The 25723-nt window shown below is 39.8% G+C and overlaps 1 protein-coding gene across 2 annotated transcripts in view; it reads left to right on the forward strand.

Annotated features, from left to right (window-relative positions):
• Positions 1–25723, forward strand: part of LOC115758851 (protein sickie-like) — an 83655-nt gene that overhangs the window by 14417 nt on the left and 43515 nt on the right. The window contains exons 5-9 of one of the 2 annotated variants that reach the window (XM_030699634.1): positions 15537–16099; positions 16162–16306; positions 16779–17081; positions 24725–25131; positions 25360–25511. In XM_030699634.1, coding sequence (XP_030555494.1) covers positions 15537–16099; positions 16162–16306; positions 16779–17081; positions 24725–25131; positions 25360–25511 — 1570 coding nt within the window. Of the gene's footprint in view, positions 1–15536; positions 16100–16161; positions 16307–16778; positions 17082–22017; positions 22055–24724; positions 25132–25359; positions 25512–25723 lie in introns of those variants that run through there. The other variant, XM_030699637.1, reaches the window with a different exon arrangement.

Raw genomic sequence — 25723 nt, forward strand, 5'->3', positions numbered from 1 at the left:
CCAGTTGTCTAGCCATAAAAGTAAATCAAAATGCAGCAGGGCGCATATTTCAACAAGCTGGCAACGCAGGCAGACAGTTAGCAGAAGTGTTGCCAGTAAAAAAAGCTAACTCTAGCCGAAAAACAGCCAACTAAGTGTGCTAGTAGCTTATCAGACAGATAATGATACTTCTAATGATAATGATACAGATAATATACTTCTAATTCCCAACAAGTTGAAGCTTAGTAAATTTACCGGCTATTTGCTTTGGTGTTTATACAACAAGCTATAAATATGCTATTTTGATAGGTTTTCCGCCAACTCAGCCAATAAAAGGCAAATTTTGTTGGGAACCAAGCGCAATTGGCAACACGAGTCGATCTCTCGTTATTTCTAGGGGCGTTTCAGCAAACGGACTTGTGTGCACACATGGCTGGCTCTCTGTCTGTCTGTCCGCTGTCCCTCGTCCTGTCTGCTGCATCCTTGCTCCTTGCGCTCCTTTTATTTAATAACGCATTTTTCAATTCATTTGATTTATGGCTCAGGCGTGAGACGCTGCCATTTCCAATTCCAGTCACCAGATTGCCCTCGCAAATGCAACACTTTTTTCTTCCTCTTTTTTTTAAAGCTCGCTTTAAACTAGCCGCATTATCTGCCACACGCTCATCGCACGGGGTTTTATCCGCGTTACGTAAATTTTACTGACCGCAACGCGCCGGCAAATTGAAAATAAATTTCGCACCCAACAGACCCGACATAATAAATACAAATTGTTTTTATTAATTTCATCAAATTCAGTGAACCCGTAGGCCCGAAAATTGTGTGCGGTCTGTGTCCACCTGCGGACGCAACGGTTACCTATTTAAAGGGACTGCCCACTCGAGTGTTCAATGACGTGACCCCAGGGCGGGTGCCCCCTTCACTGCCATATGCTTGCAGTTTTCCACATTTTCCTTTTTTTTATCCTTTGGGCCAGCCCTCTTTTAGTGAAGTGCCAAACTGGGTTCAAATGAAGCGGAAATTTTTACTGTCGTTTCGGATGGAAGCTGCCTTTTGCTGAAAATTGATTCATTGCGTTTGTCACATTAAAAACATATTCTTTATTTAGGTTGGCAGCCTTTTCTGCTTTGTTGCCGCTCAGTGCTGTTTGAGAACTAAGTGGAACAAGTGGAAAACTTATTGTTTGCATTGGCGGGGTACAAGTGCAAAAAGGGATTTAAAGTTAAGTAAGTAAACTAAGTATTGTTGGCGTTGACAAAAGCAGCTTAAATAAAGTTTTATTGAAAACGAGCTGGGAAAATTCTCAAACCTTAAATCGAAAAGTTAATTACATTGAAAGCACCCACGGTGCCTGTTTCTTGTTTTCATTCGTGATAAAATTTTAAAAATAATACAATTACCAACTAATCATCCACATCATTTGTTTATAAATTATTTTTAGTTATATTATTTCAAGTATTTTAAAACTCAAAATCTTGAAGCTCCAATACAAGCACGATACCAGAATTTTGAAAATATGTTAAAAATAAATTCTAAATATTCCCGAAATCCTTTACTCTTTCGAGCTGCTTAAAAGCTTTTACATAAAGCCCACTTTCAGCAAGCTTAGCAGTATGCAGAAAGCTCTACATGCGTTGCAGTTTTTATAGCATAGCCGAGACACATTTAGCCAGGACACACACAAGCTTTTTATAGCACGCCCGCTCATTTAACTTCATTGGAACTTCATTCATATGCAACAAAATGCCGCCTTTAGCTTAGATATTTTTTTTAAATACTAAGCTGTAATATTAAACATTTCTTTACAGCTTTGGCAAATATTAAAATTTGTTAATTACATTTTTAATTAATTTATGCAATAAGCCTTTTGGCTTAGGCTGCAAAAATGTCGACAGTTGTGTTTGAATACGATAAAACCAGTTGCCATTTGCTCATGTCTCAATGGACACGAGTTGCTGCAATTGCAATTGATAAATGCAACAGCAGCCCCCGCACCCGCACACGCCCCCCCACTGCACCCCTTTTGCCACCTTCAGCATTTCCTGGTATCTGGCACCCACGTTGCGGGCCGATTAAAAGCGGCTCAAAGCATGTGACGGGCATACGACGTAAGCCTTTAAGCTAAAACTGACCTTTTGCACATGCTGCTGCCCCACACGCCACACAAACTGACATGCCTTAACGCCCACACACACAGCAGACACACATACACTCACATATAGCAAAAGTGAGACGTGAAGCATGACAAAATCTTTGGCTGTAGTTTTGCTTAATCGTTTTCCAATAACATTGAGTTGGCCGCCAGATATTTTGTTGTAATTGTTATTAACGCGCACGAAAGCTTTTGATTAGTATACACTGCCGAACTGGGTGGGTTAGCTTTGTTTTGAGGTTCGCAGCTTGCAATAAAGAATAATATAACCATTACTGCGGTCTTTCGAAAATCTAAATTTTACGACCTAAGTTGTTAATTTAATTTCAAAGCACATTTTCTTCCTGAAAGCCATCCTAATAGTATAAGGGGTTTTTTAATCATAAAACGAAAATTTAAGATTGAAAGAAATAAATGAAAATGCTGGATTAAAATTGCTTTTAAAGAAGCTATAACTCCAATCAAATAGTTAAGATTAATTATATATAAACAAAAATTAATCCATAGAAAATTCTGAATTTTGATCGGGGGGATGTTAAACAAAATAAACAAACAAAAAAACAAACAAAATAAATAAAAATAAATGAGTATCGTTAAAATAATAATTTCAAATTACAAGAGATCGTATTTCTTGACTTCTACATAGATAGTATATATGCACAAATCTCTAAGAAAACGTTGTCTTTATTTCTTAATAATGACATCTGATATAACATTCTATAATATAATTATTCAGAATCTATCAAATCAAGCGCCTTACCTAAGATACCTAAGATAGCTTACGATATAATTATTCGGCTACTATTCTATTTTATTCGGCACAGTTATTCTTGTTACACAAATGTAGCCTCTAGGGCCCTAAAATAAGCTTTAGAATTTTTATTTTTTTTTTAAATTAATTTTATATAGGGCTCTCTTAATAAATGTAAGTGTAAGTGCAATTGAATGGTACGCTGATTGAGTGTCGCCGTCTTGAAGTTTAATGAGTTTTGGGGCAAACGTGGCGCACTTCTGTGTTGGGGGCACATGCCAAGCGGCTCCAATTAGTTGAGTTACCGCACAAAGGCTATTGCCGTTGCTTGGCCAATCAACAACTGCAACAACAACAACTGCAATAACAACATCCACGTTGAGTACAACTTGTTATCGGCTAGTTTCGCTTTTCATTGCGCCGCCTGCTGAATTTTCTTGCGTGCAGTTTTTTGGAAAATTGCAGCACACAGGCAAGAACGAGCCCGCCCTTGGCTCAATTTTTAGTTGGTTTTATTTTTTTACTGTTTTTGGCGTTCAATTGAAAACCGGGCAGCTGTCGAACATGAAACAAGTTTGAGCAATCATTGACTGCCTGAGCAACTGTGGTCCGAAGAGAGTTTCCATGTTCGAAATTGCGACACGCTCTTAACTTGTTTCCACTGCTCTCTCTCCCTCTCACGGGCTTCCTTGCTCTCGCTCTTTCTTGTCTCTCTGGCCAAGAAAAGCCATTTGTTGCTTTTGGCCAGGAAGAACCACCACCACAAAACTCTTTTCAGCCAAAACAAGAGACTCGGCCTGGCGGCTTTTGTGTGAGTTTCTTGTGTGGGTGGATGGGCAATGTATGACATTTGGCGTAATAATATTGCCGTGTCTGACAGCGGAAGTATGTAGATGGTTGAAATCAGAATACAAGAAAACAACAAAAACGAATGAAATGCAAGACTTTATGTTTCGGCAAAATGAGTGCACTAAAATAGCCAACATTTTTCACAGAATTGCCTAAAATAGTTATAAAAAAACTAAATTTTATCCTTTTGCCCTTTGTTAATATTTTATTGTTGATTTTAACTGAAATTTAAATACATGGAAATCGGATAGCTGAAATGCTAATATAAAGAAACTATCCAAGGGAATCATTTCTACTAAAATGCTGTTAATAAAAATACTTTTACGATTTTTTTACTAGGAAACTTAATTTAGTTGATGACAATATTTAAATGACTTCTTTTTCTCTAGGATTCATAATAACTAGGTTGTAATCTAATTAAATTTGCACTTAAATCAAACCTATCTTTTCCTCAGAAAGAGTCTAAAGGACTGCTGATATATATATATATATATTTTTTTTAATGAAATGTAGCTCGACTCGAAGGCCTTGCAATTGCATTTGCCTTGCAGTACTTTTTATGAATTTTTTAAAAATTGTGAAGATACTTTTTGAAGTATGAATAACATTTTCCTTAAAGACAATTCATAATGATGTTTTGGGAAGAAACCAAGCAGTGAAAAAATATTGCTGGCCAACGAATTTCATCTCGGCATTTATAGGAAATAACCTTTGTTTAAACATTGAAAGATGTTGAACATATATTTAACAAAACAATACCTTATTATGGTAAGCTTGTTAAGCATAATCCTTACTTCTTAAATACCATTCATAGACTATACCTTTTTATGTTTTACCCCTCATAAACTTTGCGCAAAGTGCAATTTTCTGTCTTGAACTCCATAATTTTTGTCATGCTCCAGGCAACTTTGGGTCTGTGCGTGGCCGCACAAACAAGCCAAAAACGCCCAAAGACTTGCGAAAAACTGAGTCTATCAACCATTTTTTTTATTCAATATTAGCGGTGCACACACAGGTGGGCAGGTGTCTGTGCTTGCCCCGCTTGACAGCTCCCGATACTCTATCGACAGGCGGCCTTTTACTTTCAGCATACAACTTTGCCATGTGCTTCATATAAAGACTCTCCGCCGGCGCTCGCTCTTTCGCGCGCTCCCTCTCTCTCTCTCTCTTTAATGCTTTTCGAACTGACTCGCTCTCTTGGACATTTTTCGAACTGGCAATTTTGCCACAGTTCGGGGCAGGCCGTCGACGACGCAACCCCAGAAACGCATTTGAACGCTCGGGCGTTGCGGTTGTCATAAGAAAATGTTAACGCTGCGACACGTGAAATTATTTGAATAAATATTTGAAAAATATTTTTCAAAATATAAACAAAATGGTGCAATAATTACGAAGTAAATATAAAAAGTAAATAAGTATAAATAAATATGTTTTAGGTGCAGTGCAGTGCAGTCGAGTGTTTGTTTCAGTTTTGCGATAAATTTAATTAAGTTCAACGAAATTCAATTAAATTGTTGTGTTAGGCGGGCAACTTGTTTTTGTCTGTTGCATATTTCGTGGCGGCTTGTCTATACATATTACAAGTGTGCTCGGCGTGTTCTGGAGTGGCCCATCAGCATGTTTTAGCATTGTAAAGGTAATCAATTGAACTCAATCAAGTGCTCAGGCATCTTTGTGCGGCATGTTTCAATAGCAGGAACTGACCCAGCGCCCAGCAAGCGGGGCAGTGTCAATGACTGCTGCAGGCCATTAAACTCCAGGCATGGCTTTTGTTTACTTCACAACTGTTTGTCCTGCCGACGGATACTATTTGCAAAGGCTCTCTGGGCCGTGGGCCGAGGGCCAAAGGGTTGTCTGTAAACACAAACACTCGACCAGTACATACTCACACTCCCAGACACATGGATTACATCAGAGTTATGCGACATATGCAAAGCGCTTGATAAGTCGCATTACCAAATCCGACAGCAGTCTATAAGCTAAGCAAATCAATCGGTTGCCTGCCAAGCCAACAAACAACTGGCTATCAAAGTTCCCAGCTTCTTTTTTGGTCAATTTGTTTAAAGCAAATAAATTGTTTAGTTAGTTAGTGTTGGGCAACTGGTTTGCAGCTCATGGTAAGAAATAGGAATTTCGTTTTCGATTTACTGTCTTGATCACTCGTTTTTCGCCCAATTTCGGCAATTACTTCAAATGTCAAACCTAGCTGAGCATAAATCTTCGTACCTGCACACACTGGCATATACAACTCACACACATCGGTGTTAGCCTGTCAAGTCCTGTGGCCAGAAAAAAACGAAAAAAATAGAAAAGGGCAACATTTGCCATAAAACAGCAACAGGCAGCAAGCGGCAGGCAGCAGGCAGCAGGCGACGGGGCAACATTCTGTGCATATTTTAGAACAGTTTATAGACCAAGCTGACTCATACATAGGTTAACTCCCGAGCTTCCCCCTTTTTTCAGCTGCCTCCCTCTTTAGTTGGGGGCTTAGCTAAATTGTTTCCCTGCTCAGCTTTAGTTGAATTCAGAATGAGCTAAGCGGCTTTAAGCGCACGCCTAACTGTTGAAGTGCGAGCGAGAGCGACAGCGTTGCAAGTGGGTGGGGCTGGTTGGGAGGGGGGGCGAGTTCTTGCAACATGTAACCAAGGCTAAGCGGGTTAAGTCTTTGTGGCGCCACAGGGCAACATGTGGCGCCAGGTGCCGCTTGGTGTGAGCCGCTCGCTTCGGTTAACGCATCTCTAAGCCAAGTAATTACCGTTTAGATCATGATTTACGCCCGAAGTAGGCCAAATATTGCGAATAAAAGAACTCAAGCTTTTTGGCATCTGAGAAACTTCATTAAATGACTAATAAGAATAATAGGTCAGTGTATAGGTCAGTGTGTAGGGAAATATAGTAGATTTATATTTGACCTGATCCTGGTGGACGTGCCTGTACCCAGGGAATGTGTTTGGCGTGATCTATGACGCAGCTACTCAGTTATTAATCTAACTAATTTTGTTTGATCTAGCTTTTAAACTGAGGCAAAAATAGATTTCTCATCCAGCTCCTCCAACTAGGCGTGACCCAGAACTTAAAGGTATTTCAATAAGCTGTATGTAGACAAGTTCTCAGAACCAAAAGGCTGCTTTTCGTCTTGTAAAGAGAGTATAAATATAATAATATAGACGAGTTAGTGAGCTGTCTGAGTGAGACAGTTATTCAAGCAACTGAACAAAGAGGTTACGGTTTCAAATTGTATATTATACAAATATATATATAGTATATATTATTATATATTACCTTTGCCAATTATCGTGGCCAGTGCTATTTAATATGGTTAATTTGATAGTTATAATATATATGATAATTATAATATTAATTAAATTTATATAAATAAGCGAAATATATACTCAATAAGGCATGCGAATCTCATGGAAGCCACTTCCCGTGTCCTTTGCTGTTGCTTTTTGCCACAACAAATAACTAACATGTCCTCAGGCTAAATGCAACCAACACTTGATCTATCAAAGTAAGCCCCTAAATGAGAGACATGAGCACCGCCTACTTACTGCCATTAATTTCACCTAGTCTTCCTTGGCATCGCAAACTGTTTACGCTGCTCATTAATAAACTCATTTGTTAAGTTGCTTAGCTTGTTTAGTTTTGGCAGAGCGACAGACGCTCCGCCTTTGAAGGTGGCACGCAACAGACAGTCTATCGACCCCCTCCTCCCTCGCAGCTCTGGTATAGTCTACAGTTCTGCTGGGTAATCACATCGATTTTCCTGCATGACTTGAGTCTGGCGAATGTTTGGTGTAGCGTCTGCAGCCGCACCTCTCCCTCTCTCTGCCTCTCTGGCTGGGCGTCCTCACTGAAGCACGCATGCATAATGTGCTTTATAAATATGTGAGTCATCCAGAGAATATGCCATGCTATAGTCTACAGACTTGTATATTAACTCCTATATTGCAATCCTACTCTATGGCCCTAAATCATGCAAAGTGTTTACGTTGCGGCTTTTCCTCGCCAACTGCGGCAAACTTTAACGTTTTTACGTTTTTAGGCCAACTCGTTTAACCCATTTCTAGACGGTCTTCCTGTTGTCCTTTATCTTGTACCGTAATAGTGTGAATCTTTTTGCCATTCGATATAAAAGTTTTTATGTGTGAGGCGTTTTTATTAGCCGCGGACTGTCTTACATAAATTTAATATTAAATTAAGTGCCATTTACCTAGCACTAGGGGTTGCTCTTCTACCAACTGACCCCAAAATGTGTTCTCACTCTCTCTGCCTGTCTCTCTGCACCCAAACCCACCGCCACGCGACCCTCGTCACGTAACAAGTTCATTGCACTTTAATGAACTCTAAAACGAAATACAATATGCGATCCCTTTGCAATTTATAGCTCGATATTGTGACACATTCAAACTGCTAATTAGGCTTTGCTTTTCCACAATTCGAAACGGGAGACATCTTTTGGGGTTTTTTAACTGAAAATATTCCATAAACAGTGTTAGTTTCACCCAGAATGCTTTTTCGCAGTGCCCGATACGCTTTTGCAAAAGTTTAACTTATACAATTATTATTACAATTTTATGTTATTTTTATTATTTACTCTGTTTTTTAAACAGCTGCAACAACTAAGGGTTGTGTTTTATGGAATTTATGGAATTACTTCGCTCAAACAAGAAATCTAATGCGTGCCGGGCTATCGACTATCCAAAATAAGTGTCCACTGCAAGATAGAATTTTACTTGGAGAAAGCATAATTAAAACAAAGTAAAAGTGCTTTGGTCGGGAGCAGCCGAATAGCAGATACTTTGTATCGAGCACCTTGAGTGCTTCATCTCCTCTTAGGAAAAGTTAAGTGCTAAATAGCTTCTGAGATTCGTTTGCGGTTGTTATGAAATTCTTATCTGCGAGATATGCTCAATTCAAATCTTAAAATCCAGTTATCAATACAAGAAGAATACGATAGCCCTATACCCTATCTCTTATGGACTCTGAGCTGTGCACACAGATAGACAAAATAGAATAGAAATATAAATCAATCTCGAGGCTTTCCCATCTTATATTCGATATCCAAATATTCGATATCGTTAAAAATACAAGGTAAAGTAGAAAGACTTTTACAATCAACAAACAGAATTCTCTAGGGCTGGCATACTCTAAGAGTCTTTCTGCCCGACATCGATACTCTAGCCTGACATCGATATCCTGCGAAATAGCGTACAAAAACTTCGTCAAATTGTTGTCAAGACTTTGCTTTCATGTTTGTAATTTGTACCTTGTTTAATTAAATGAGCTAAACGAAACTGTAGTCGTTCGGGTGGCAGCCACGATGTCTGTCTTGGAATTTTCATTTGAAAAACTTTTACAAGAAGCAAGAAGCGCTAACGAGAAATACACAGAGAGTGAGAGAGAGAGAGCGAGACAGAGAGAGTACTTACAGAGTTGCTCTCTTGACTTGAGGCTTTAAGTCAAGTTGATGTTGCCTTTGCTGCCAAAGTAGCTATGCTTAATGCGCTGGGACCATTTCAGGGCCGTCTAGTTTATGGCCACTTTGCTCACACGATTCACACAAAAAAAAAACAAATAGAAAAAAAGTATATAAATATGTACTTACATAAGAAGCTGAAAGGAAGGACTGAAATTCAGTTTCATTGTTATATGCCCAAACCATAATTTATTGCGACTGTCAATGGCTGCTGGGAAGTCGTAAAAGGCAAACAATTGCGACTAGGAAGCACCCATTGACTGTCCTTCGTCCGCCCATCCGCCGGGCACTTGTATAATTGACGTGCGCCTACAAGTATGCTACGCTCTCTGCTGCTTCTTTTTTAGCTGTTTTTATATGTCCTTTGAAAATGGAAAAAAGAGGGCATATTGCGAACATAAATGTAGCTGATATAGCAAAATATCTAAAACCTTATATAACTTAAAATTAGAAATGTTCTCTTAGAAATAACCCCTAGTTTCTTAGGTGAACCGATAAATATCGATTTCAAATTTTGGTTTTAGTTAAGTACTTAGCAGTTTTTATAATATGTGCTGTCTAACATAAGAATATTCGCTGACATCTCTGAGCCCTTAACATTTTTGAAAGAGCACACAAAGAATACAGATTGGTCTTGAAGAATAAATTTTCCATAATGTGGTGCTACAAAAGAGAGCGCAGGTTACAGGGCATTTCCTAGTTGCGACAGCCTACTTATTTTTTGCCTGTCAATTATAAGGCTGGCATCTTTTACTGCTGCTGCTGTTCGTCTACCCTTAGACGCAGTCCTTGACACAGTCAGCAGGCAAATGTGGCAAATATGTTGCCCAAAAGCCTACAAGCTGCTGTTATCCCTTGTTGCTGTTGATGAGTGTTGCATGCTTTCAGGCGCCGTTGCAAGGCCAAACACCGCCGACAAACAGCCACAGTTGAAGGTTGCGTGCGTGAAAAGCGCCCCTCCCCCTCCAAAGCCCCCTTGCCATAGCTCATGTTCGACACTTTTATTAATGTGTGCTTGTAACGCCTAACGCCAGAGCTGTCGGAATTCCATTCATAACATTTTATCAACCGCACACAAAGCAGGCACACTGTGGGCGGGTGGGAGAGAAGAGTGCGTGCTTCCTGTGTCGTTGATAAGTCAGCCTACTTTAACGCCTGTTGACAGTTTTAATAAATGAAATGCGGCGACCATTTACCAACACTGGTTAGCACCACATGAAGCAAACCGCAAAGGCTTGTGGTCGTTGCGGCAAGTAGCCTGTGGCATGTGTGGGCCTTGCAACTGGACTACAAATGGCTTTGTTTGCTTGTGACAACGGCCTCTTTTAGAAATAGTTAATTTGAACTAGTTCAAGCTATGAATACACTAGCATTTAAATGGTTTGAATGTTATCTATCTGAACATTTATAATTTTTTATAAAAGCTGTTTCAGGTTTTCTTAATATCTGACTTCTACGGCTAATTGTTGAAATATAAGGCAATTCTGATAAGTGTTTGTGGGGGCGTTTAAACGTTGATAGCTCGAATATGGAAATTTGTTTATTGTTTCTCATTCACTCGAAACTCGAAACAAAACTCATTTCGTTTTCATGTTAAGAACAATTCTAGATCTTTTGAAGACAAATTGTTTATGACCCAGCGAAATGTTGGTGTAAACAACAGCAACAAAGACGATGCATTTCATTGACCAATGACTTTGACTTGGGCTTAAATTGGAGCACTTTAAAGAAAACAACAATAACAACAAGCAACAAGCGACTGCTGTTGCAGATATTACGCATACGCCACATGCGCTGGTGCTTAATTTATATTTGGCGTTAATTGCAGAAATCATTTATAAAAATCGTTCAGTGTTGTCGCTGCTGTAGTTATATAATTTCCATAGATATATATATATATATATATATATATCTATAAGGTGCCACACAGCTGGCCAACCAAGTGTAAAGCAAAGCGTCAGACTTGAGGCACAACTTGAATGTAGCTGTCAAACAATTGGAAAATCAGCGTGCAAACAGGCGTGCAATTGAGAAAAAGACAGACTGACAGCGAGACAGACAGACAGACAGACAAAGAGAATTGACACACAATGGAGCCAACCGTTGGAAGCTTAGTAGTTGATGGGCAAATAGCCCGGCGAAGTGCGACGACGACAATTGCAGCTCTTCACGCACAAAGGCGGCGACAAAGTGAATTGGCAACATTTTCAATTAAAATGACAAAAGACGCGCACAAAAGTGGCAAAGCCGAAAAGGGCGACCAGCAGTGAGGGGGGGTGGCTAGCTGGCAACGACTCGAGTGCCTGCAAGCCATTGAGCCAAAAGGATTGTTTGCAATTGGCCAATGTTAACAATCAAATTTTCATGTCTAAGCCGCTTACGCCAACGTTTTTTATATGGCCATATATCAAAACTAATTGGGCGTGTCCTGTCCCCACCCCCGTCCCTGTCCCTGCTAATATAATAAATAATACAATTCATTTGAATATCCCTTGGACAAACGTGCGGTAAATACGCTTTTGGTGAAATGCTTAATAAATTATGAGAAATTCAAAAAAAAAAAGAAGCATAAATATAAAATACAGGCGCGCCAAATTAGCCAACGCATAAATTTCTCGCTGGCATGTTGGCACATGATTTTTATAGGAAACGAGTGGGTGAGAAGGAAAGCTTGAAAGAATCTTTAGAAGCCCTTTTCCCTAAGCCTAAAACTCTATAAATAATTCTGCTTCCTTGTTCAATATATTATTTATTTTCTGGTCCAATTTGTTCACCATTTGCTTAGAAACTTTACTTTAAAATATATTTCGAAAAAAATTGTCCAAAACAAAGCAACTTTTTTATATTTTTATTAAAAATGATATTATCTCACATTTGATGTTTTATTATTATTTTACTAATGGTTATATTATTTTTATTAATATTATCCTTATTATTTAACATTTTATACTATTTACTACAATTTTGTTGCAGTAATTCCCTGCTCTGAATAGAGCTTGTTGGTCTATTAAAAAGTTGTTCAACTTTCCTTAAAAGTATTTTTTCATTTTCTTTCTACTCCTAACAAAATTTTCACTTCATTTCGCTGGGCTGATAAAAATGGCTTTCATATTCTCAATTGCCGCATAAAATGTAATTTGCTAAAGCACGCGAAAAGCCAAATTCGCGTCTCTCTTTTTTGTTGCTCCGTCATAAAATTTAATAATGGCAATTCAAGGCAGACCTTGTTTTAGAGATTAGATCTATGCGCTTGTGATTCAATTGCACAGTTGCACAATAAATTAACTAATTGTGGCCTGTGGTGTGGCACGCTTTAAGAGCCATGCAATTTCCGCTGAAAAGTATGCTATGATTTAAGCGCACCCAGGAATAGGGTCGGAGGGTGCACAAAAAAACAGCTGTCTGGGTCATAAAACTCAACTACGCCCTGGCAAGCAATTACCGTTTAGATATGCCCGGTCTATATAAGGGTATAAGAGACCACAGCAATAACAGCAAACAAGAAGCAGCAGAGAAAAGAAAAACTAGCCGAGCTGTAACTGAGACGTCCAGTCGAAGGGTGCGCTAAGGTCGCGGGGGGTGAGGAGCAGCCCTTAGAATATGCGTGACTGTCTGCCTTTACGTGTGTGTGTATGTGTGTGTGTATGTGTGTGTGTGGCAGAGTGAAAGTGAGCGTCAGAAGTGACACATAAAGCTCATAAATTGTCGCACACTCAATATGCATATAGGGAGGACAGAAGCAACGACAGCGGGTGGGCAGGGGCAGGGGCCGGGGCAGGTGTGGGCTGTAAGTCGGTAAAATCAATAACGATTGCCACGTCGCTGGAAAATGACCCACATGCCCCCGCCCTTCATTAGCCGAAGAGGCTACCAAACGATGACAAACAACTGCCAGCTAAAAAATATATATTTCCATATGCAACAAATAAAGAACAACAATACACTCAAAGAAATTTCAACAGAAAATGTGCTCAATTTAAAAAGAAAAAAAAGAAAATGAGGTAGTAAATACAAGTCTGATTCAAATAGAAAGATAGCAAATTTTAAGACAACACTTAAGAGTAATTATATATATTTAAAAAATAAATGTATTATTAAACTCAAACATTGAGTTAAAAGAAGAAAAAAGAAAGAAAATATAATTGCATTAAGCTCAAAATACTTATTAGTGTAATAATAATAATTGCAGACTTAAAAAAAGTTTTTGAAATAAGTTTTTTCAAGAGCTCAGCTTAAGAAATAAGCAGCTTTTGTCGAACTTTGATTTAAGCATTATACTTTCTTTTCTCAGAGTGTATCATATATTTGCACACACTTCAATTGTATATGCTTTATGCCCTTGCCTGAACTCTTAAGCTGCAATTCATTTGAAATGCACTGAATAACTCAACTGCTGACCATGCCCATTGCCATTCCCAGTGGGAAATGAAGCGGGCGCAATAAAAAAATGGCGCATAAATTTCGAAAAGCTGTCGAAAAAAGTCAGCAGCAGACGTCATGAGCAGGAGCGTAGTCAAAGGCAAAGGGGGTGGGCAATGCTATTAATAGCCATTCAAAAAGCCAAAAAGAAGGATGCCAACGAGCTACATTGAAAGACATTTAAAAGGAATTTTGATTCAAGAAGTGCGTCAGCCAAACGGAAACAACTAAATTATGAATAAGCACTTCTTTATGGTGAGCCGTCAGAAGCTGAAGTTCGTATTTTATTGCGCATTCAGCTTGAACTAAAAATTCTATATTTTAATAATTTCAACCTAACTTTAAAAGGCATGCATATAGCCTGACAGTGAGAGTCAAAGGAGGAATATATTATACAAAGTTATAAATATTTGGCTTATATATTATAATACCTATTTTGTATTTTTATAACTACTTGAATTTAAAACAGGGCTTCGCAACAATTAACTAACTTAATATACATGATATTCCCAAATATTAAGTTTTAAGCCTCAGCTCTATCCCTTCAATATTTTTTGCCGTCCGTCCGCCCATGAGTTCTGCGCCAATGCCTGAATTATACGCGTAAAGTATTTTAGAGTGTGCTGCGCCTGCCCTTGCCCCGCTGGTGCGTTGTCCCCTCAGCTTTTCTTTTGTTCTGTTCCCAACGAACGCATTTGAAATATATTTTGTGGAAAAACAAATTCCATGCATGTCCGGCTCGAAGTGGTTTTTCCGTTTGTGGCCTTTACATATTGCAGGCGGCCTTTTGGGCCAGGACGTAGGACCAATGGCAAACTAATTTCATGCACAAAATGTAATTTGCATGGGGAGTACCGCAACAACAACAACAACGACAACAACAACAAAAGCAGCAAAAGCCATAAACATACGGTGCGCGGTACACTTTAGTGTTTTGGCCATTTTTGTTTGGCTGCTTTTGGCTATTTCGTGTCGAGCTATTTAAAATTGGTGTTGTATAATTTTTAATTTAGCCGCTAATTTATGCGGCGCCTCGCAGCACGTGTTCAGTTTATATCAGCAGGCGTTCGGGTGGGGCAGTACTTACAGCAGGCACTGTTCAGTCAGATGTGGCCAACATATTTGTGTAAGTGCCGCTTTTAATTGACAGCCGGCGCTGGGCCTTTCGGCCATTCAGGCAGTTGGGCTGGGGTCAGCTCTTTTAGAGCTAGACAATTAGGCGTGTAGTCGAGGGTCCTTTGTAAATAGCTGACCCTAATTCATGAAGGCATTAAGAGCGTAACTAAAGTGAAAACAAGTGCTCGGAATCAGCTAAAAGACAGCCTGGAAGTGAAATAGAGGTGCCTGAGTGGGTGCATAAAACATTAATGCCAACTAGTTAGCTAATTGCCTGAATTGAGATATGGCTGGAAACTAGTTGATTTGAGGCTGAATTCGAACCTCTTGAAGCATATTTGAATAAATGGAGGCAATCATGTCTTATAATAGAATCTGGAAACTACGATCAATTCCAATTATTACATTTTCTGTGTACAGCTAAGTTTCTAGTAGCCGATAAACAATGTCTACGTCCTTGCGTTTGTTTTTATCTTCTCCCTAATTTATAATATTCAGAGTTTAGAAACTTTCGTGAGCTCTTTGTCGAAAACACTCAAATTTTGCATAATTTTCTCAAATAATCAAAAGCAAAACCAAACTAGCCTTAGTTAATGCGCTTATATCATTCGGATTTCTAGGTAATGTTCGGTTCAGGCTTAAGCTATTAGCTCTGCTATAAATTAAAGAGAATTATATTTAAAGAGTACCATTCCCATCAAGTATTAAATGTATTTTGTTAAAGTGTACATAAATATTTTGCTAAGCCCCACTCACCTTTAATTCTCGCTCTCTCTCTCTCGTCCTGGCAGCATTCGCAGCAGTCGCGGCTCGCTTGATAGCATTGGGACTGCTGCCAACGGCAGCTCGGCGGCAAGCCAGGCCAGCTCCAGCGGCGGCTCTACCAGCAACAACAGCAACAATATCAACAACAACAATAACAATAACAACAACAATAACAGCAAAATGGATGGCAGTCCACATCATCGTCCGGGTTCGCGAAATGGACGCGATAACTGGACCAAAATGCCAGAACCGCTCAACGGCCACAAGGGGGACAAATCGGAGAAGTCATCGCCATCGCGTCGCAGCATGGGCGGCGGCAGCGGCAGCTCATCCAAACAGGGCTCGCCCTCGTCCTCGTCGCGCACCAAGGGCGTCCCGCCCAGTTTTGGTTATGTGAAACGCGCCAATGGCAGCATCGCCTCCACGGCGGAGCAACAGAACATCGCCATGCTGATGGCTGTCGGCGGTGGCCAGGCCATGGTCAATGGCTTGCCCTGCGGACGCACCGCTCACGTGTCCGCAGTGCCGCGCACCGCCAGTGGCCGCAAGGTCACCGGCGGCACACAAACCCTACCCAATGATATGAACAGTAAGTTGTGATAAGTTATCATAATATATTTTATAAATTATTCTTATTTTCGCTCCCTCTAGAGCTGCCACCGAATACGCAACATCGCAGCTTCTCGTTGACGGGCCCCACAGCGACACAGCTGAGCCAGTCCATACGCGAGCGTTTGGCAACGGGTTCGCACAGCTTACCCAAACCTGGCAGCGATATGCACGTATTCCAGCACAGGTAAGATAGCTAGCTTAAGGGTTAAAGTATCTATAAGTATATATAAGCAGCTAGCATTACCCAGCTTGTTTCGGTCTATCGACCATCAGTTAATAAATCATTCAGTCTATTTATCAGCTTAATATTTAGTTCGTTAATTAGTCAAGCAGTCAATCAAACAGTCAGTTACTTAATCATTTAATCAGTTGATCAGCCTACTATTTAGTCTATCAACGAGCCAATCGATCAGTCAGTCAATCAGTCGGTTGGTCAGTTAAATAGTCAGGTCAGGTTTGTGTCATTTAGTCGGTTAGTCGATCAGTCAGTCAATCAGTCAGTCAGTAGATAGACAGCCAATCGACCGGTCGTTCAGTCAAACAGCCAGACACTGAGTCTGTCAGTTAATCAAACAATCATTAGTTAACCAGACACTCAATCAGAAGTCAATCAGAAAATATTAATAATACATTTATGATATTCTTTTCTTCAACAGAATCTCTACGCGTGGAGGCGGGACTCGCCACGATGGGTCGCTCTCTGATACGCAAACCTATGCAGAGGTCAAGCCCGAGTACAGCTCGTATGCCATGTGGCTGAAGCATAGTAATACGGCGGGCAGTCGGCTCTCCGACGGCGATGCCATAGATCAGCTGCAGATTGGTTCGCCCGCGATGACGCGTCATGGCCACAAAATGCTGCACAATCGTGCATCGGGCACAGTGGGACAAATGCCCGTTCAGGGCAATGAATCGCCCTATGTGCAGAGTCCGCGCATGAATCGCAGCAACAGCATCAGGTGAGTGCAGTCTGAATAATGTGAATGTGTTAGAAGCATGCCCTCTCTATCTCCCTTTCCCTTAATTTATCTCTTTTACTCTCTATCTTCTTCTTCCAACCTGCAATTTCTTGTAAATTTTTTTCATTTTACCTCTAAAAGCTATCTGAAAGAACGGACATATCCAAGGTGACTTTACCTTACAAATTGCTCACTTTTTGATATATACACATGAGCGTATGTTCGGATGTGTGTGTGTGTGCCTCGCCCATTACTAACGTCGCACTCGCAAGCAATCAGCTTCAGTTGCCACTTGTCGCGCTTGTCTCGCACTTTAAAAGCGTTTGCCGCTTGCAATTTACATTTACATGTTGCACACTTTGCAGCGTCGCCAAAAATGCAGATTCAACATGAGTGTGTGCGTGTGTGTGTGTGTGTGCGTGTGAATGTATCTTATGGCATACGTCTGACTTTAGACGCTGTTTTCATTATGTGCTCATACGCCCTTAAGTCAGACAGGGTATGTTGCCTTTACTTGATGTACACTCAACAAAAACTTGTTACGTTTATTTTAAAAAAATGTCCAAATAATTAAAAATGTTTTTCATAAACAGAACGAACATTCCCATAAACCATTTATTTTCCATTCGCTGTGTAATCAGAATATAACAATAGCTTTTTGATTTAGATGCGATCCCGAAAAATGTGTGAATTTGAGTTTTTTTTAGATCTGTTCATGATTTTGATTCCATTGCATTCGATCTAAAAAAAAACTTATATGTAGGAATTTCCAAAAATGCCTGAATGTAAACTAGTTTTTTTTTCATGTAACGCCCTGTCTAAGAGGAAAGCACAAATATTTAAAATTTGTAAAGCAACCAGATAAGCTATCAAACATTTTGTCTTAATCTCTATCAAAGACATCCTAGTAAAAAAGTATGTGTACCAGATTACAAAATATTTTATTTTATACAAATCCTAAAAGCATCCTAATACTTATCTAACATAAATAGAAAAATATTAAAAAATGGTTAAACAAACAGATATGCTATTAGAAATTCTAAAGTTATTTATCTCTATCGTGTAAATCTTGCTAAAAATAATATTTTCCAAATTTTCTTGATAGACCCTACCTACTTATATATTTTCTTAGATCGACTTATGCAGCTTATCTGACTTTGTAGTGCAGATAAATAAAGCCAGAATTTTTAAAAATTCCTTTTGCCTGTCAGCTTATGCACACACTTATGCACGCACATGCGTGCGAGTGTGTGTAATGAGCTGCTTTTACAGCTGCGCGTCTGAAAGTATGCAAGCAATTTGCAATAGTTTAGTCCTTATAGGGTCGGCGCTTGACATATGCTTGCTGTTGCCATGTCTCGTGCATATTTTAAAGCTACTGTAAAACCCCTCGAAAAGCGAAAACCCATGAGTTGACGGCACGCCCAAATAGTTAAAGAGAAACTTTTTATAAAGGTGGAGTTGATAGGGGACGAGCAACTGCAAACAGACAATGTGAAAGTTGTGTAAAACAGCAAAGTGGGCAAAAAAAAAAGTGAAAAAGGAAAAATGAACACGAAATGGAAAACGAAAAAGTGGGAATATGGACAGTTGAGGAGTTGTTGAGCGGGATTGGGGGCAGGATCTCGACGTATAAGTGTAAATAGCAGCGCCGAGCAGTTGCCGCCTGTGGCTGGGTAAAGGGAATAGCGAGGTGCTGGCCAGATTATTATTTGACATGTCAATAGGTTTGTGAACCTTTGACTTGCAGCTGAAATGAAGTTGCGCCTCGGGGCTGCCATTTTGGCGTTGTTGTTATTTTAACTTTATTCTGGCCACGTCAGCAATTCACAGTTAGCAGTTGCCGGTTGCCGGTTGCCAGTTGGAAGTGGGCTATGCCCCTGCAGCCGAGTGTTGACTCTCAAGTGCTTCATTAAAAATTTTTAACAGCAAATGGTAAAAAAAATGCATGCAGTAAAAGGCAGAGAGAACTACTCGGATGTGTGACAGGTAAAAAGATTTTTGGCGAATTTTTTAAAACCTTTAAATAGCTTTAAACTGAAAGTATCACATAAGAAATTTTATAAAACAGTTTCTTGCAATATGGTTGGTTATAGCTAATCATCATCTGGATTTATTAAAAAGCGGCCTTTTAAATAATCGAAGTCTTAAAGGGTATTGAGATTTTCGAGGGGTCAAAATAACACAGAGGGAAGTTCTTAGAGCGCAAGAGAGTAAGCAAACTATCCTAAGGGGAATTTATACTCAAGCATTTTTTTGTTGGACCAAAAGGCGATAAGAAACAGAAAAAATTGTGAGAGCGCAATGCATGGTTAGTATGTAGGTAACACACAGGTGAACAAACACCCAAACAAGTGTATGCAGGGGGCATCGCATGATATGTACCCGTGTGTATATGCGTACTTGTGAATTATCTACTTTGCTCTCACGAGTTATTCTTGCTGCTTATCTATCTAAATAGAACTTACTCTATTTTCTGAGCTCCGTGCTTTGCTCCGTTTTGCGCTCGCGCAGCTTATACACACGTGCATAATTACATAGATAACTTTCTAGCGAACACACAACTAAACAAGTGTCTGCAGGGAAGATCGCCAAGTATGTGCAGATGTGTATATTGCCTTAACAAAGACTGAACCCAGTAGTCAATCACACATCAATGCATGGTGAATATTCTGCACAGAGGCAAGTTGTTAATTGCTGGTTGTCTGGAATGTTATATGCATAGCTGAGCAATGTTGTTTAATTAAAAGAATCAACAATTTGAACGCCCATAACAGTCCTGTTCATACAAGTCAAATTGTTTTTGAATATTTGTCATTTAATATATTTGATACATCTACAAATAACTATAATTCGGGTATATAAGGCCCCTTTCTTGTTAGAATGTACCTTCTTCCAGTCAATATACTCCAATATTTATATTCCATAATATTTTGGGCTACTGCGTGAGCCCCATTGACTACTGGGGTTCAATTAACACAGAATAAACTTCGGCAGGCGGGCGCACAGAATTTTTAGTAGGCATACGATCCTAAGGGGAATTCGTACAGAAGCATAATAAGTTTGTAGATAACACAAGCGAACACACACCCGAACTCATGTAATTCAAGATATGTATGTATGTAGATTTGTATATACATATATGCATGCTTAAGCATTATCTACTTACACATCGCGCTCTCGCGACTTTCTGTGACTGCCTTTTGATCTAAGCAAGCCTTGCTCAATTTTCTGAGCGCCGTTTTTTTTTTGATCTGCTTTGCACTCATACATCTCAGAAGCAGTTGACAACATGCACAGATGGTTAGGCCTGCCTTAATGTGCAATTTCCTACTGGGGTTAAATTAAAAGAGAATGAAATTGAGAGCGCGCAAAGCAGAGTCAAAAACTGGGCGCACAGAACCTCAACCAAGTCTTGTTAGGAGCAATGAGCAAAAGTGATGAGAGCACAATGCAAACGTAGATAATCCAAAAGCATACATACATATCTATATCTGCACATATTTTGCGATCTCTTCTAAATGCACTAGTTTGTGTGTGTGCTCATTTTGTTTTATTGCTTTTCGCTTTTTGGTTCAAATAAAAATTTCTTGTGTACAAATTCGTCTAATGATCGTGTACCTCTCTTATATTCTGTGCGCCGGCTTTTGAGTCCGCTCTCGGACCTGCGCAACTTTATTCTGAGTTACTTTGATTTAGTTAATATAACATAATGTTATGCGGCGAGTTTAGTCCCTTAAATCTTTTACAAATGTTATGATTGGAATTTCTCTTGTGCGATTTATTCCATGTGAAAACTATTATTTCAAGAAAACTGTCGTTTTTCCATTCAAAAATGATTTCAATTAAAATTGCATGGGTCTGCTCTGCTACAATTAAAAAATTATCGCTGCCTGCAGAAAATTCAGCCCATATTATTTGTGAAATTGACTACTTGGGTCAAACAAACACAGAGTTACGCTGTGAGGGCGACAATAAACGGCACTCAGAAAATAGAGCGGACCACTGAGCAAAAAGCAACAACCAAATTTCGTGAGCGCGATATGCATGCTAAGTATGCAGATAACAATAAGCGTACACACACGCAAACAAATTTATGCAAAGAGAATCGCCAAATATGTACATAAGCATGTGTATATGAGTGCATGTGCATTATCTACGTATGCATCACGCTCTCCCCAATTATTCTTGCTGTTTATCGCTCCAAACAGAATAAACTTGTTGATGGGTCGACGCACAGAAATTCAGTAAGCATACGCTCCTAAGGGGAATTCGCACAGAAGCATCTTAAGTTTGAAGATAACAAAAGCGAACACACACCCGAACTCATGTAATCTCAAGATATGTATGTATGTAGATTTGTATATACATATATGCATGCTTAAGCATTATCTACTTACACATCGCGCTCTCACGACTTTCTGTGACTGCCTTTTGATCTAAGCAAGCCTTGCTCAATTTTCTGAGCGCCGTTTTTTTGATCTGCCTTGCGCTCATAAATCTCAGTTCAGTTAAGCTATCACATGTGCATAAGTAGATAACTTTAAAGCGAACACACACCCAAACAAGTGTACGCAGATTGAGTCGCAAGATATGTACATATGTGTATATTCATGCTTATGCATTATCTACTTATGCATAGCTCTCTCCAGCACATTTTGGTTGCTGCTCAGTGCTCTAAACAATACTTGTTGTAGTTTCTGCGCGCCGTTTTTTTTTTTTACTTTTTTGCGTTCGATTTGCACTTGTGCATTTTAATTGTGTTAGTTTGACTTCAGTTGTGAATGTGACAAGCTGCGAAATTAGAAATTAGAATCAAAGCAGCCTCAAGACTTTGCTTAGGCACAATGTGTTTATATTTAGACAGAGTTCAAATTGAATGCACGATGCTAAAGAAGAGGATTTTCTTGGAGGTGGTTGAGTTTAAGTCGCCCAGTTAATGATCAATTTCTAAATGAAATGTTTGAACACAGGTAAAGCAAGTCAATTATTACACTAAATCAAGTTAAAAACTCAAGTTCAAAGTCGAAAAACGGCAAAGGCTGCGAAAATTACTGCGTCTATATGGACTGCCGTGAGCAAGACGGACTTACACAAAAAATATCAATAAATATAAATTTTAAATTAAAAGTGCGTTCTCATAAAAGTTTGTTCTCATATATATAAAACTATTATTCAATTTGAAAAGAGTTCTTGCTTAAGAAACAACCCCTTTACCAAATAAAAGCTTGTTTGGAATAAACTTTATAAGGCACAATGAGACACATGCTTTAACTCTATGCGCCCCTTTATACAAGGTTCTTTTGCCAGTCCATGTCGTAACACCACGCCCACTCGCCTTGTCCTCTCCCTCTTTCCATAGATGGCTTTGTTGGCCCGCCAACTAATATGCCAGCTGTTACGGACCAAACTCTTGCTTTCAATGCATCAATTATGCAGTAGGAAATGGCAAGTGGAAACAACTACAACAGGGGGCAGTGGGGCATACACCAGCAGAAACCAGTTTGGTGGCTTGTTATCAAATTTGACACCAGAGCAGACCAGAGCAGAGCAGAGCAGAGCAGAGCAGAGCAGAGCAGAATAGGGCGGGGCGGGGCGTTGGCAAAAGCCCACGAGAGTAAAGTAAACGCCCTGAAGCGTACCAAAAACGCTAACAAACACACAAAGATACACAGACACACACTTACCACAAATGCAAAAAGGGCAAAGTTGTGCAGACGAAACACCAGAGAGGGGCGGGGCAGCAAAGTGAACATACGAGCGCACACATGACGTATACGTAATATTAGATTTGCATGCGAAATGCCATTAATGTCAGTTATCAGCAGTTGGAGCAGGAGCAGGAGCAAGAGCAGAACGAGATGGCAACTTGGACAGCACAGATTTGTCCAGCCGGGTTCCCTTAACCCTCTCGTCTACCCCTTATTTGTAGCCCTGTGTCTTTTCTGTGGTCATTTTCCGAGCTTTATAAGCACACTCAGAAAAAAAACGAATATATAAATTCTTGGGTAGCTGAGCTGAGCTTAAATTCAGAGTACATTTTGTTCGTGAATATTTTAAGATCAAATATTAATTATGCTTGACTTAATTTAAAGAACAGTCTTGAATTAAGTTAAAAATACTTTTAACAAGAATTTATATACTCGAAATAAACAAACAAAATTTAGTTCTTATTTAAGTTTTAACCATTTATTGAATTGCACACTAAAATAAGTCCTGTAATTGGCCAATACGGGCTTAAATTAGTTCTTAAAATATATATTAGGTGCTTAGCCTTAGACACACATTTCTACAAGCTTTTTCTCTGAGTGTATCGTTTTATATGACAATTTGTCGAGGGATTTGGCATGAGAGCTGTATGGACATGTCTCACTCATGTCGTTATCAGTTACACACACACACACACGCACACTTACACACACATGCCAAATTGTCGCTGACGAAAATTAAACGGAAATTTGCGCAGAGCCTGAAGTATGCAACGTTCGCGTGCAGATTGGCCTAATAAACTGCACAACCACAACGGAAATTTGCAAGCGTCTGGCAAACACACAGCACATCATATCACACCATAACACACACACACCCCACACACACTGGTATATACCACTGAAACACCAACAGCCTGGTGGCCAACTGTGTTGGTCAAAATGTTCTGCCAATTGGGGCAGCTTGCGGTCGGCTGCAGCAGTGCAATAATCTGCATAAAGGCATCCACAATAAATTAATTAATTGTTTATACTAAGTAAAACGCTTTAATACGGTGGCTTTTGCTTAAATAAATATGTTGCTTTTAAACATGCGAGCAATTCATTTAAAATTTATTAAATGCTCATTCATTTGTCATTGTGGGCTCAAAGCTTGTCCTTTTATAAACGTGGGCGAAATAGTAATTGATGCTATACAGAAGCCGTTAAAGCCTTGCAAGGTTTGTTTTCATTTTAATTGCTTTTCTGAAAGTTGACTGAAATAAAACTTAAGAAGAAACTCAACCAGCAGAGTTGTTGTATATAACAGAGCTACGATAAAATATTTCTATATTAAGGCACGAGAGCTAATAGTATCAATTAGTTCTCTAAAAGCATGCACTCATAATTAAGGTGTTCCGCTTTGCTTTTCATTGATCATCAATCATCATCAGTCCGTCATCAGTTAATCAATCAGTCAATAAACAAACAGCCAAACGGTCAGTTAATCAATAATTTAGTGCATAAAACGGGCAGGATAAACAACAATTTAGAGAAAGATTTTTCTAAGCACAGATTTGTCTATATTTTGAAGCTATACACATATTTAACTTTAATATATATATATATTTTTTCATTTTTAATTTTTATTGAATTATTTCATTAAAATAGTCGTTACACAGCACTCGTTCTTTCTAATTGCTTATTTTTCGTTACCTTCGATCACCGCAAAATGCACTGTGAAATCACAGTTACTTTCTCCGCACAACACAGCTCGCTTGTCAAATCATAAATGCATTCGCACACGCCACATAGGCACACACAATTTGGTCATATTAACACACACACACACCAAACCACATCCACAACCACAAACACACCCGCCCACAGGCACATACCAAAGCCAACAGCAAAATCTAATCACATTTTTCGTTTTGGCCATGCAATTACTCACAGATCCACCAAATCGGAGAAAATGTATCCCTCGATGCTGAGCCGCGGCGGAGATGTGGAAATCGAGCCCTACTACTGCCTGCCCGTGGGCACCAATGGGGTGCTCAGCGCCCAAATGGCCGCCGCTGTGGCCCAGGCCCAGGCTCAGGCCCAGGCACAGGCGCAGGCTCAAGCCCAGGCACAGGCGGGCAATGTGGCCGGCAATGCGGCTGCCGTGGCCTGGAGCCAGCCCACCTCGCCCACGCCCCTCAGTCGCGGCCCCTTTGCGTCAGCTGCGTCTGCGCTGTCGCCCACACACGGCACGGCGGCAGCGGCGCTGGCAGCGGTGGCAGCAGCTGCAGCGGGAGCCGGACACGGCGGCGGCAATAACGCATCGCATCGTCTGACATATCCCAAAAAGAATGATGAAGGTGAGTTTAAATTGGCGTTCATGTACAGTGAAGGCTCGCCAGAACGAACTCAGTTTTTGGTTGTACAGAAATGGATAGAAAATAGATAGATATACATATGGTTTAGTCTAGAATTTATTTTGTTTGATTTATAACATAAGTTTTTTCAGCTGTAACTTTCACTGTACATATATCTATAGCTATAGATAGGATAAATACTAAATTCTGCACCTCTCTACCCCTTTGCAGTTCATGGCAGCGCCGCCTCGCTGCTGTCGGGCGGCAGCTCGTTGTACGGCTCGGCAGAGGAGCGACAGGCGCATGAGATACGCCGCTTGAAGCGCGAACTGCAGGATGCACGGGAACAGGTGCTCAGCCTGAGCAGCCAGCTGTCAACCAATGTGAGTATATAACAAATGCCAAGTTTAACTATGAGATGCGAATACAGTTGAGTGCATTTCAACTGTCATTCAAAGCTAATCCAATGTTCAGTTTAGCGAAAGATGGATGAATATAGAAAACGTTCTTCTTTTACGGGTTAGCAAGTATGTTGGCTTAAGGATATCTTTTAATATGTTATGGGCAGTCCTGCAAAAAACTACATATTGCAGCT

The sequence above is a fragment of the Drosophila novamexicana genome, unplaced genomic scaffold (assembly GCF_003285875.2).
Source record: "Drosophila novamexicana strain 15010-1031.04,08,12 unplaced genomic scaffold, DnovRS2.1 tig00000193-arrow-pilon, whole genome shotgun sequence".
Classification (NCBI taxonomy): Eukaryota; Metazoa; Arthropoda; class Insecta; order Diptera; family Drosophilidae; genus Drosophila; species Drosophila novamexicana.